Below are 12,556 nucleotides of genomic sequence, written 5' to 3'. Positions count from 1 at the left end.
GTGATTGGGGGTGGGGCGCCGGTCCCGGCTGCCCTGAACCGCTCTGCGGTGCGGGGACGGCCGTGCCGGTGTTCCCGTGCTGGGCTTCTGGTTTCCGGTTTTACGGTAGGGACACCGGTCGGTGCTCAGTTTGGGGCTTGGCGCGCGTGTGGGCTTTTTCCTTGTCGGTTCGGCGCAGGTCGGGTTCTTGGGTTTGCGTTAGGGGCGCTGCTTTTCGGGAATGTGCTGTCCCGCCGGCCGTGTGTGGGGCGTGCGGTGCGTGATCGCCGGCTTCTCGGCCGTCTTGTGGGTTGTGTGTGCGCGTGTGAGTGCCTGTTTGCGGCGGGCGCGTGTTGGCTGCGTGGGCGGGCTCCTTGGCGGGCTTTTCGTCCTGGCTGTGTTCTGCCCTGTGTGTGTGCGCGTGTCCCCTCTCCGCGCTCCCGTGCCGCAGGGCTGATGCTTTTAAGACGTTCTCCTGTCTTGCCACCGGGGAGCTCTTCGTGAGCCCGGGCTCCATCCAGCCGCGTACCCAAGTACCCACCTACGTACCAGCCCCAGCGCTGCCAGCCTCTGCAGCCACCCAGCGTCCCATGCCAGCTGTCCCGTGCCTCTCCCCAGCTGTCCCACCCCAGCAGTCCCACATCCGCTGTCCCCTCCCAGATGTCCCTCCCAGCTGTCCCTTCCAGTAGTCCCTTCCAGTTGTCCCTTCCAGCTGTCCCACACCAACTGTCCCACCCCAGCTGTCCCTTCGGCTCCCTTCTCGAACGCAGCTTCAGCGAAATCTACAGCCTGCCCGACTCCCGGCGTGTGCGGCCTTCCGCCCGCCTTCCAAAACGTAACAGCCCCCGCCTCTCCTCGCCAGCCGCTCACAGCCGAAACTCTGCTTCTTTCTTAATCAGCCACAAACATCAGCCACAAACAATGCCTCGGAAACAACACCTCGGAAACTTCCTCCCATCTAGTGCGCGGCCACAGCTCCCCTGTACCGAACGTCGCAGCACCTATCCTCACCATCAGCAACGCTTCCTCACCTCCGGTTGTGTTGTTGGCGTGTTGCACCGCATTCGGCCTGCCCGCCACAATTGTCGTACACATTCGGGCCCCTCTTCTGCTTTGCTTCGCCTTGTTCTTGCCCCTGCTTGTCACACTGTCGCCCGGCCATTGTTTTGCTGCACGCCGTTGCATTACGCTAGTGCTCGTCTCCACAGCTCATCCGTGGACGTCGGTCGACTGCCTGCAGGTGCGCATCGGCTATGCTGTCCGCGCGGTGTGGCGTCGCATTGAGTCTGTGTGGTGCTATCGCCTTGGCCGGGCGCCCGGAGCGTGAGGAATGCGCGTCAGCAAAACATCGACACAACCTGCCAGCTACCGTCGGTACAGTAACAGCGCGCGAACGACGCACCAATGCCTTGTCCCTCCTTGCTACGCATTTATGTGGGCACGGGTGGGAGCCACACACATCGGGACTACGCTTTCCTGCCCCTTGCCATGTTCCATCACGATCGCCTGGTAGGAGCGTAAGCGGGGTTGGAGGGCTCGACAGGCGCCGATGGGGAGTTGGGATGTTGCAGCGATCCAGCTGGATTCCAAACACAAGCCTTTGCCGGGACCCGAATACATAAATGTTTACTTCTCGTGTACTTGGTAACAAAAAGCGAGGCATTGGCGCTCCACAGATCGCGAAGGCCAAGCAAGTGGAACCTCGCAACTCTCGCCTGCCCGCGTTTGCATCGCCTGCGCACACAGGTGATCCAATCACGTAGAGATACGAATTACTTCGCCATGACTAGCGTCAGGGCGGTGTGCAAGTGTGCCGGTCGGTAATACCCATCGCGCCACGCTTCAGCTGCCGCAAAGACTGCAGCAGTTGCCTCCGCTAGTATATACATAGAAATTACATAGCTTCGCAACAGAGGCTGGGCCCCAGACTAGGCCAACTGACCTCCGCCCCGCTCCCACTGCTCCATGACGCGTAGCCCCAACCGGCGCCATGGCGCCCCTAGGTGCCGCCCTGGTGGGCACTGGCATCTTCGCGCGCGACGTGTACAAGACAGCTTTCAAGTAAGCTATCAACATATAAAAACCAGGCATAACGCATTGTCTTGGGAGGTGGTTGCAGCCCTGTAGCGCATGCAGCCCCTGCCATCCTGCGCCTTCACTGCCGGCCGCTGCCCTGGGCCCGGCCTGCCCGCCCCCGTCTCTATTCGCCGCCCGCCTCCTTGCTGCTCCTGCCCGGGTCCTGTGCTGCCTCCTGCTCGCTCGCTACCCGCCCTCCATCCGCCCGCTGTTGCCGACTTTCGCAGGTCTCGTGCCGGCGACGTGGAGCTGAGGGCCGTGTGGTCGCGCACTGCCGACAGCGCTCGGGCGTATGTGGAGGAGTGAGTGGCGGCAGCGGCAGCGGCAGCGGCACCTGCAGCATGAGGCGCAGTACCTATACACATACACACACACACACGTCGCTTTGCTGCATCGCATACACTGTCTTTGCGCAACGTTTTCCTTGTGCTCTTTAACACACACACACACACACACACACACACACACACACACACACACACACACACAACTCCGGCGCGCCGTCTGGGCGGGCTTCGTTTTGTTGTTTTTTTCAACACACACACACACACACACACACACACACACACACACACACACACACACACACACACACACCATACACCTCCGTCGCGTCATTGGGCGGGCTTTCGTTTCGTTTTTTAACACACACCATATATCCGCTTTGCTGCATCGCATACACTTCTTTGCGCGACGTTTTGCGGCTCTTGCATGTCGTCGTTGTTGACGCGCACGCTTCCATCCGCATGCTGCTGCTGCTGCCGCAACTGCCGTACCGCCGTATCGCTGCCGCTGTCAGGCTGTTCCCCGGCGGCTCCCCGGTAGCCCTGTCGGGCGAGGAGGGCCTGCAGGCGCTCATTGCAGACCCCGCCATTGAGCTGGTGGTGGTGGTGCTACCGGTGCAGGTGCGTGTGGATGCGTGTGTGTGTGTTTGCGTGTTTGGCGGGTTGTTTTTCACCATTCCCACAAAGAAAAACGAGGGTGAGGAGGGGCTTATGGAGGCCGAGGGAGGCTGAGGGACTTGACAGGAACGAAGTGGTAGGGTCCCCGCACGGCCTTGCTAACGTGCAGGGGCAAGGCCATACGCCTGGGTCAAGGGCACAGGCACAGAGGGCGGCGCAGCCGACTTCGAGTGGCAGGAGGCCACAGAGGCACAGCTGCTGCAGCTGCCCGCACCCCCCCGCTTCTTCTTGTTAAACCATGAATGTACCCTACCGGCTCACCTCACGAATGCGCCATTTTGCATATGCAGCCCTCGCTGCCAGTCGTGGAGCGGCTGCTGGCGGCCGGCAAGGCGGTGGTGCAGGAGAAGCCGGTGGGTCCCAGTGTGGAGGAGGCGGCGGCCGCCATTGCCCGCTACCGCGCGGCGGTGGCGGCGGCGGCCTCGCCCGCGGCGGCGCCGGTGTGGATGTTCGCGGAGAACTACCGGTGAGGGAGCGGCGGTGTGTTCACACTGGTGGTGGTGGTGACTGTGGTGTGTGGGGTGAGGAAAGCACGGGGAAGCAGGGGGGGGTTCTCAATACCAGCCCAAACTAAACCAAACAGGGGGGCGTATGACCGTCCTGCGGTTGCATTAGGAGCGGAGTCAACTGTGTGTGCGCGCGTACGTGTATATGCCTCCCGCTCTCCCTTTTGACTGGTCCTGCGGTGCACCTCCCCTACCTCCGCGCTGCCTGCAGCTGGGAGGCTGTGTTCCTGGCGGCGGCCGCGCGTGTGGCCGCCGGCGTGCTGGGCGCCGTCATCAAGCTGGACCTGGTGGCGGACTTGCCCATGGACGCCAGGAACAGGTGGGGGGAGCCAGGGAGGGGGAAAGGAGGGGAGGCAGCGGGTGAGGGAGGTGGCATGGAGGGGGGTTGTAGATGCCAACCCAAGCTAAACCGAGCGCACCGAACCCAATGCAAAAAGGGAGGAGGAGGCGTGGCCAGGGGGGGAGGCGAGGAGAGGAGGGGTTGCACTGGGCGATCGCGGAGGTGAGGTGAGGACTGAGGTGAGGAGGTGAGGTGAGGGGTCTCGTGGCAGCTGGGAGGCAGGGAGGTGGCAGGAAGCGAGTGTGATGCAGGCAGACACGGGACTGGGACTGTGGCTGGGCCCAGGACGGGCGGCGGAGGGGTGGCCGCGTCCACGTCTCCAGACCTGTTGGGTGGGGGCTGCTGGTGGCTACTCCTACCATCAACCCCTGCGCATTGGCGCAGCCACACACAACCACGCACGCACGTCACACAATGGCACGTACACTCGCTGGCCTGAGTCCTGACGGCTTACGTCTCGCGCATTACGCGTCTCTTGGGCTACACGTACATACACACACCCGCACACGCGCCGCTGCCTCATTCACCGGCCCCTCGCGCTCTGACTATGGTGGTTGCTGCGATGGCGGCTGCGGCCTGCGGCTGTGACCTGTGGCTGTGACCTGCGGCTGTGGCCCCCCGCCCACGCACACACGGGTACTACGCGTAATGTTTTCCTTGTGCTCTTTAAACACACGCACACACACAAACACATACACACACACACACACCACACATCTTTAACACAGGTACTACGGCAGCGCCTGGCGGCGGGACACGGCGCAGTGCCCGGGCGGCTTCTTCACCGACAGCTCCGTGCACTTCGTGGCGGCGCTACGGATGCTGGCGGCGGCGGCAGGCGCCGGCGAGGCGACCAGCGTCAGCGCACACGCCGTTCAGGTGCCGTACACATGTTTGGGCTGTGTGTGGCTGTGTGTGTGTGTGTGTGTGTGTGTGTGTGTGATTATGGTGTACGCAGACTGTGCGTGCAATGGGTTGCGTTGATCGCGGCATTACCTGGGCTAATAAACTGAACCGCCCTGCCGGGCCGAAGGACCACACGCGTGTGCGATGGGACAGTGTTGCTACAGATTGGTTGATTCCCGTAGCGTGTAGCATGCGTGCCCTAAGCCGTATGGGTAAACCTGCACGCCATACTATGAGCCGCGCACCACCCGCATCATGCGCTCATCGCGACTACACGCCCTGTCGCTTGATGCCCTGGCCCCCCTCATGTGTGTCTCCCGCCCCCCAAACACCCACACCCACACAGGTCAAGCCCGACCTGTCCTTCCCTGACTCGGTGGTGGGAGTGGCCACCTTCGCCAGCGGCGTGCCCGCCTCCATCTCCATCTCCCTAGCAGCACACCAGGTGGGCACATGGGCGTGCGTGTGTGTGTGTGTGTGTGGGGGGGGGGGGTACACGCATTACGAAGTGAAGTCGTAGCCAGGTACAAAGGTACACAGTAGTCGTCGTTACCGATGTCCGCGGGGGGGTGGGTGTTGGCGTGGGGTATGGGTGAGGGCAGCGACAAGAGGGCGGGGCGCCTGCGGCTGTGCTTTTGCGTGGCTGTGCCTTGGGCGGGCAAGGGCGTCCGCTCTCACGGCGTGCTGCGTGATGCTGATGGGTGGGAGTGGGGGGTGCGTAGCGCACCCGGCCGCCTAGGCCACGAGCCCGAGGGATCGGCCCTGCCTTCTCCGCCATATGGCCGCCGTGTGCTGCCACCGATAAAGCGATGCACCAGCCGCCTGTGCTGCGGTGCTGCTGTGATTCCGGCCCCCAGCTGGTCGACGTCGTCGGTAACGATTGCCGTTCCCCAAGATGGTCTACCACGGTCTACCGTCTACCACTTCCTTAACTAATCATGGATGTGACCCCCAACACATGCACGCGCACACGCGCCACCAATTGCGACACAGGTGCGCTGGTCGCTTAGTGTGGTGGGCACCGAGGGCAGCCTGGAGGTGTCGCGCGGCGGCTGGGGGGGCTCACGCGGCGAGTACACGCTCAACATCAAGACCAGCGGCCCACTGCCGGAGGGAGCCAAGCCCGCGTCCGAGGTGCGGCGGCGGCGGCTGGGTGGTGACGAGGTGGCGGCGGTGGCGGCTGGGGGTCTGTGGCGGGGGCCGGGGGCTGTGATGGTGGTCTGGTGGTGCTGGGGGGGGGGCACGATCGTGGGGGCCGATCTCGGGTTGGGTGGTGAAGGGAGGGATGGAAATCCCGGCTTTTCACAATGGACAAGGAAAGACACATCGAATGCGTGCGGTATTGTCCAGGCGGATGTGACCCCAGCCACGATGTGGCTCAGGGCCGCGGTAGCCTCACGCCGTCGCCCTTGACGTACCTGCCGGCCCTGTAACCTACACGCATACACGGAGCGGATGAGGTAGCCTTTATAAAACTCCACTCAACATACACACGCGCACACGCGCACACAAACACGCGCGTAACACCTGCTCACAGGCGGACCCGACCTGGCAGAAGCTGGCATTTCCCTTCAGCGGCTGCCCGGACGAGTTTGCCGAGTTCGTGGAGACCACCCGCGGGCTGCGGCACGGCAGCGGCATCTCCACCACAGGCGGCGGCAGCGGCAGCGGTGCAGGCGGCGGCTCGGCGGCTGTGGCGGCTGCGGTGCCTGGCCCTGAGGCTGCCAGCAGTCCGGAGCAGGGTGCGCGGGACCTGGCGCTGATTGAGGCGTTGCTGAGCTCGGCGGCTGAGAAGGGGAAGCCGGTGCCGGTGCGGCAGGTGTGAAGGCGTGCGGGGTGGCTTGCTGGTGGGTGCTGGTGTGATGGATGGCTTGATGTGGTGAGGGTCAGGCAGGGGTCTGAGGAGTGAGGTGGTGGTCAGCATGCGCCGGCGAGCTTGTAAGAGTTGGCGGCCCGTGTTTACACAGGGTTCGCATAGACGTGACAACAGGAGACATTTGCGGTGCTGTTTCCAGGATCGTCAGGGCCGCAGCCTTGCCATGCCTGAGCTGCCTAGCGCAAAGTACACATGAGGTCTAGCGGGTGTGAGGGTGTGCCGGCATTGAGCTGGGCTGCGGAGTGGGCGCCTACCGCAGAAGGTGTAGCGTATTGTTTGGGGCTGCAGCAGGGAGCGTAGCCTGTAACCTGTAGACTCGTGGTGTCTTGTGCTGGGAGCAGACCCCGCGACAACTTTGGGCTGCGGCAGTTGGATGGTGACTCAATGGCTGCCACACATGGATACCGTATGAAGTGGAGTAGCTGGAAGGTAGCTGGCCGGTGGTGGATGGAGGGCAGCGGCTGAGCTGCAACCTGCGGGCCATGCTGGTGTCATTGAGCAGACCTCGCGACAACGCACAGCTGCCCCACGCAGACAACCCGGACGCACATGCCTTTCAGGGATGCAGTCCTGATTCCTGAAGGCCAATGAAGGCGTGCCAGCTGCGCACCTTGTCCCTTCTGCCTCAGAGGGTGCCGCTCGGGTTGATTGTTTGGCATGGGCCCGCTTGCCTAGGTGTTTGGGATGGGGTGCCGAATGGAAACTGCAGGGCAACCTTGCATACGGCACCGTTCAGGGAACGCTATGGCAAACACATCCTGGTTATTGATGCGGAGACGAGGAGGCCGGTCAATACCCTCAGGGCAGGTCAACCGGCTCAACCACTCAGCCGGCCAAACTTCCAGCCCGCCAGCAACTCGTCGGTACAGTAACTCCGGCGCTCGACCAGCCGCGCACTCCTGCCCTGCCGTTGCAAATTGTGTGCCATCTGTTGGGTTCCGGGAATCAGCTGCATCCTACGGGACCTCGCCAACCAGCCTAAACCCTATCCCATCGCACACTCAGCTGGCCACGGCCAAGTGCTGCGCCTGACAACCCTTGGCGCGCCGTACTACCATAGTCCCTTTGCATTTGGTGCAGCCGCCAAGTCTCCACGCCAGTCCCGGCCCTTAACCCGGCTCCGCATGCCCCGGCCTAGCATTAAGTACTGAGCTACTGCGGAGAGAGTAACTCTGGAAAGTCCAGTCTTTTCCTGTTGCCTGGGGCCGGGGTCCCTGCTACACGCATGCTGACCCGCCATGCACGCTTCATGCACCCAGCGCGGACATGCGCGCTTGGGGCATTTCTATTTACGTTAATAGAGCCTATCGAATGCGTTGATAGCGTATGGCACTGCCTTTCTCTTGTCCGAGCGCGAGAATGTCGCTCTTACACTTGGTTCTAACTTGCCTTGCATTCTTTAGCCCTCAAATAGCGCTAAGTAAATTCAGTGGACCATGGTTTGACGATATCAATAAAGACTTTTACGCGCGAACAGCCGCGAGGCCGGCGATGGACTGGGACTGGGGCGACAAGTTCCGGGGAATAGAGGTAGGCCGTTGCTATCAGTAGGCGCTGGTGTAACAAGTTCATCTCATGCCTAACGGGCGTGTCTTGCCTTGCTGCAACGGCCGATGGAAACCCCGTCGGCGCGCCCGGCCGGAGGGCAACGGTTCAACCCAAAAGTTCAACCTAGCCTCCCGCACCTGCACAACCCGCGCCTCTCCTGCCGCCCCCCCCCCGTCCGCCTCCCATACCCACACCAACCCAGCCCCTTTGCGCACCACCCCGAAAACCAGGTGCACAACCAGCCGCTGACGTCCCTGCTGTCAACGGTGCTGGGCAGCTGGAAGTTCACACTGCCGCGTGTGGCGCTGGCGCGGGGGCAGGCCTACACAGGCGCAGCGGCGCGGCTGCGGCGGGTGGTTCGCAAGCTCATGAATCGCACGCCCACTAAGCCCGTTAAGATCGGGGTCATAGGCGGCAGGTGCGGCGGCCTGTGGGAGGAGTGGGTGCAGCGGCCGCAGGGGGGGGGGCGAAGCGGGTGGGCTGGTGGTGGGGCGGGTATGAGTGGCCACAGCGCCAGCGCCAGCGCCAGCGCATGTGCGCCGGGGTCTGGGCGTGGGGCACGGCAGCCACGTCAGCACCGGCGTAAAAGGCGGGTGCAGTTTTCCAACAGGCCGCCAAGGCAGCGGGGGGTTGCAGCAGTGGGGATGCAGCCAACAGCTGCATGGCCGCTTCAGTGCCCCCCCCCACACACACACCGGCCCACGCCCGCGGGTGGCTGTGCAGCTCCTGCCGCCGAGCCACCACCCCTGTCAGGGCCCTGCCACGCGGCACGCCCGCACCCCCCTCCTGCCCTCGTGTCCCCCACCCCCCGCCTGCCGTCCTCCATGCCGGCTGACACCCCTTCGCCTGCCGTGAAACCAAGCCGCTGACTGCCGCCCCGCCGACTGCCGCCTCTCTGGCCGCAGCATCACGTGGGGCCAGGCCACGCGGTGGCGCGGCGAGGCGGACTGGTTCTCACAACTGTCCAAATACCTGGTGGGGCCGGGCGCAGTTCGGGACGGTGGGGGCTGCTGGGTTCGGGTGTGGGTGTGGGCGCGTGCTACTGCCTGGGTGGAGGGGGTCGAGACGAGGAGTCGTGTGCCACGGCAGAGCCGCGCGGCAGGCGGCACGGCAGCGGCGGATACGGCGGGGGGGGGAGGGTAAGACGGGTAGTCAGCTGCTGCGGAGGCATCGCGAGGCAGGCGGGGACGGCGGCACGTTGTACGGCTGTACGTTGGCAGCGATAGAGCCGCGATAAGGGAATGGGGCGGAGATTGCTATTCGCGGCGGCTGGAGCCACCTCGCCGCGTCACGACCGCCTCGTGCTGATGCCGCTTGCCGCCCCCCGGCCGCCCGGCCGCCGTGCCGACAGCTCAACGCCTTCCCCGCCGCCAACATCACCACACGCAATGGCTGCACGCCGGGTGTGCCGGCGTCCTACATGATGTGAGGGGGGGGGGCGGGACGGGGCCGTGGGGTCAGAGGGATTCAGGGCGAGTGAGGAAGGGGGGCAGCAGGGGGAGTTTGGGATTGTGCCTGCTGCGTCCGACACGCCGGCTCCGGGGTCAACGGAAAGCCGGCGGGGGCCAGGGAGGGCGATAGCGTGACAGATGCGTGCTTGTGGGGGCGCAGTGATGGGCACGGGGTGCGGGAGATAATTGCAAGTAGGTGGCGGCGTGCAAGAGGTGTGTGAGAGGGTGCGCGGTAGGGAGGGAGGGTGTCCGGGAGGGAGGGCGGCAGCATTTCACCCTGACTCCTGATGCGCCTGACCACCCCGCCTCACGTGTGCCGTCCACACGCACACCGCTTCCCGCCCGCCAGCCTGTGCTTGGAGTCGAGTGTCGACCCCGACGTGGAACTCGTGTTTGTGGAGTTCACAGGTGGGTGGTGGGCAGCGGGCACACTAGGGTAGGGCGGGTTGGTGTTTGCGTTACAAGAGCACCAGGAGAGAGGCCAGACGGTGGCTGAGACAGTGAGGAGTGCGCGTGTGCGTGTAAGGAGGTTGGGAGGGCAAGGGAGAGTGGTGTCAGAGCGGTGTGGGAAGCTGCGTGGCAACCGAGCACGCGCTCACTCATCCGCCCAACCCGCCCCCGCTGCAGTGAACAACGGCGCCGACCCCTCCAACAAGCTGTACAGCAACTCCATCGTGCTGGACATGGAGCGCCTGGTGCGCCGCATCCTGGACCTGCCCCGCCGGCCCGCGGTGGTGCTCATGCACGTGCCCACCACCGGCATGGCCAACTACCCGCACGGCCACCCCAAGAACCCCAACAACGAGCCCTGGGCGTGAGTGGGGCCGGCGAGCGAGCTGTGTGGGACTGTGTGTGTATATGTATATATGTGTGTGTGTGTGTGCGTGCGTCTGTGCGCTACTGGTCACATGGGCCTGGAACTGGGCTGTGAACGTGGAGGGCGCAGACGGTGTGGGGCTTGGGGGCCTGGGGTGGGTTCGAGGGCCTGGCTGGAGGGGCGAAAGCGCCAAGTGGAAAAGCGGGCTGCGTCGGCGGTATTGCTGCGGCTGTCTGCCTGGTGTTGACGTCCGGTCCTGGCTGCCCCAACCCCTCGCCCCCGCCTCGCCCTGCAGCGGCTTCTATGCCACCAGCGAGGACGCGCTGGGTGAGTGGCGGAGCGAGCGAGCGGGTTGCGCCGCACCCGGGCCGCACGCGAGTGCTAGGCTCCTCCACACCCACGCAGCAAGGGCGCGCTGCGGCTAAGTGTTTTCATCCCTTGTACACACACATCGCGTACACTGTCCTACGCGTAATGTTTTTCTTGTGCTCGTTAACGATACACGCACACTTTCCGTTCAACACACGGACTCCCTCGCACACACATACACGCACACAAACACACACATACACACACGCACGCACACAAACACTCACACACGCATACACATACACGCACGCGCACACGCACACGCAGGTGCGGTGCACCAGTACTACGACGTGCAGTCGCTGTCGCTGCGCACCGCCATGTACGACCTGGCAGCCATACGGGAGCAGGAGGGCTTCCTGTGGGAGCAAGCCTTCGTGGGTACGCGGGGGCGGGCAGGGCGGGGGCGGGACCGGGGGCGGGGGCGGGGGAGGTGCTTGACGGGGCGGGGCCGGGGTTAGAGGCATGGCGCAACCGGTTTAAGGGCTGCGTGAGCAGTAGTGGCTGCAAGGGGCCAAACCGCGATCTGGGCAAAGGCGCCTGGTGCCCTTCTTCGTACACGCCGACGCCTGCACGGCGGCGCCCAATGCCGCCCCTGCACCCCTGCACTCCGGCACCCTGCACCCCGCCCCTGCGCCCCGCAGACCACCACCCCGGCAACCACGGCCACAAGATGATGGCGGACCTGGCCGTGTACATGATCCAGAGTACGGCAATGCAGCTGATGCTGATGCCGTACGGCCCAGACGACAAGGAGGCCGTGTTTGCGCCCGTGCCGCGGCCCATCTACCCGGGTGCGCGCGACTGAATTGTCTTGGGGAGGGGGGGAAGGGGGGTATCTGCCCGAGCCCAATAAATCGGGGGAAGGGAAAGGGCGGCAGAGCTAGGATGTGGATGTGCTTTGGTTTGTGGGGCTGGCTTGCAGTTGTGGTTCAGGCGGGGGGAGCGGGAGGGGGCAGGATGATGCGTGTGGTTGTGGGTTTGCGGGTGGGGCCAGTCTCACGGCGCGGAGGTTTGCAGGCGGTATGCCCAGGTGCAGCCCATGCGGGGGCCGACAGCACCGTGTGGAGCATGGGGTGGGGGCTCACATCTCTGTGAATCGCCCGCCCGCGCCACGCCCCCCCCCCTTTTGTGGGATTGGAACAAACTACCCCCGCCCCCGCCCCACGTGATACGCACTCTTGGGACGGCCGCAGGCAACATGCCGCCCAACTCGAGCATGTGCCTGCTGGGCGACAACTTCAGGTGGGCAGTGGGCAGGGGGGGGAAGTGGGGACGCCGCCGCAGGCGTGGGCACATATGACCATGAGCCTGGTCGGTGCTGTGCCGTGCCCCGGCAGGAGCTAGGTGCAGTGCCGCAGTGCGGGGGCCTGTCACGTGGCCCCCTGGGGCCTGGGGCCTGGGCGGCAGCACGGCCGGCATCCCGTGCCACCTGCCCTCCCTTTCCTCTCCCCCCCCCTCGCGTGCCCACCCCTGCCACGCCTGGTACCCCGCCCGCCACCCCCCGCCCCCGCCCATGCGCGCACACACACGCACACACACACACATGCAAACACACACACATGCACACACACACACACACATGCACACACACACACATGCACACACACACACACACGCACGCTCACGCACAGGAACCTGGTGGTGGCCGAATCCTCTTCCGGCTTTGAGTACATCAACGAGGGCACGGCGGAGAAGCCCAAGCCCGGATACATCGCCACACAGCCCG

The 12,556-nt window shown here is 64.4% G+C and overlaps 2 protein-coding genes across 2 annotated transcripts in view; both read left to right on the top strand.

Annotated features, from left to right (window-relative positions):
* The first annotated feature begins 873 nt into the window (after positions 1–873).
* On the top strand, positions 874–7,449 carry CHLRE_01g023300v5 (uncharacterized protein). The gene is made up of 11 exons (XM_043058514.1): positions 874–1,219; positions 1,656–1,725; positions 1,956–2,040; positions 2,283–2,357; positions 2,855–2,960; positions 3,308–3,483; positions 3,735–3,842; positions 4,592–4,742; positions 5,116–5,214; positions 5,763–5,903; positions 6,307–7,449. Exons 3-11 carry the CDS (start codon positions 1,970–1,972, stop codon positions 6,592–6,594), a joined length of 1,215 nt encoding a protein of 404 aa, XP_042928428.1. The 5' UTR covers positions 874–1,219; positions 1,656–1,725; positions 1,956–1,969; the 3' UTR covers positions 6,595–7,449.
* Positions 7,450–7,963: 514 nt separating this feature from the next.
* Positions 7,964–12,556, top strand: part of CHLRE_01g023250v5 (uncharacterized protein) — a 9,716-nt gene continuing 5,123 nt past the window's right edge. Inside the window, exons 1-11 of the mRNA XM_043058513.1 lie at positions 7,964–8,175; positions 8,424–8,611; positions 9,099–9,168; positions 9,545–9,618; positions 9,994–10,052; positions 10,272–10,458; positions 10,757–10,788; positions 11,098–11,208; positions 11,472–11,621; positions 12,024–12,072; positions 12,462–12,556. The exon at positions 12,462–12,556 is cut by the window's right edge and continues 81 nt beyond it. Of these exons, the coding sequence (XP_042928427.1) occupies positions 8,137–8,175; positions 8,424–8,611; positions 9,099–9,168; positions 9,545–9,618; positions 9,994–10,052; positions 10,272–10,458; positions 10,757–10,788; positions 11,098–11,208; positions 11,472–11,621; positions 12,024–12,072; positions 12,462–12,556 (1,054 nt within the window). The 5' untranslated portion in view covers positions 7,964–8,136. The remainder of the gene's footprint in view (positions 8,176–8,423; positions 8,612–9,098; positions 9,169–9,544; positions 9,619–9,993; positions 10,053–10,271; positions 10,459–10,756; positions 10,789–11,097; positions 11,209–11,471; positions 11,622–12,023; positions 12,073–12,461) is intronic.

Source organism: Chlamydomonas reinhardtii, chromosome 1 (genome assembly GCF_000002595.2).
Source record: "Chlamydomonas reinhardtii strain CC-503 cw92 mt+ chromosome 1, whole genome shotgun sequence".
Classification (NCBI taxonomy): Eukaryota; Viridiplantae; Chlorophyta; class Chlorophyceae; order Chlamydomonadales; family Chlamydomonadaceae; genus Chlamydomonas; species Chlamydomonas reinhardtii.
Note: the sequence above shows the minus strand (reverse complement) of the source record. Positions and strands in the feature narration are given on the sequence as shown.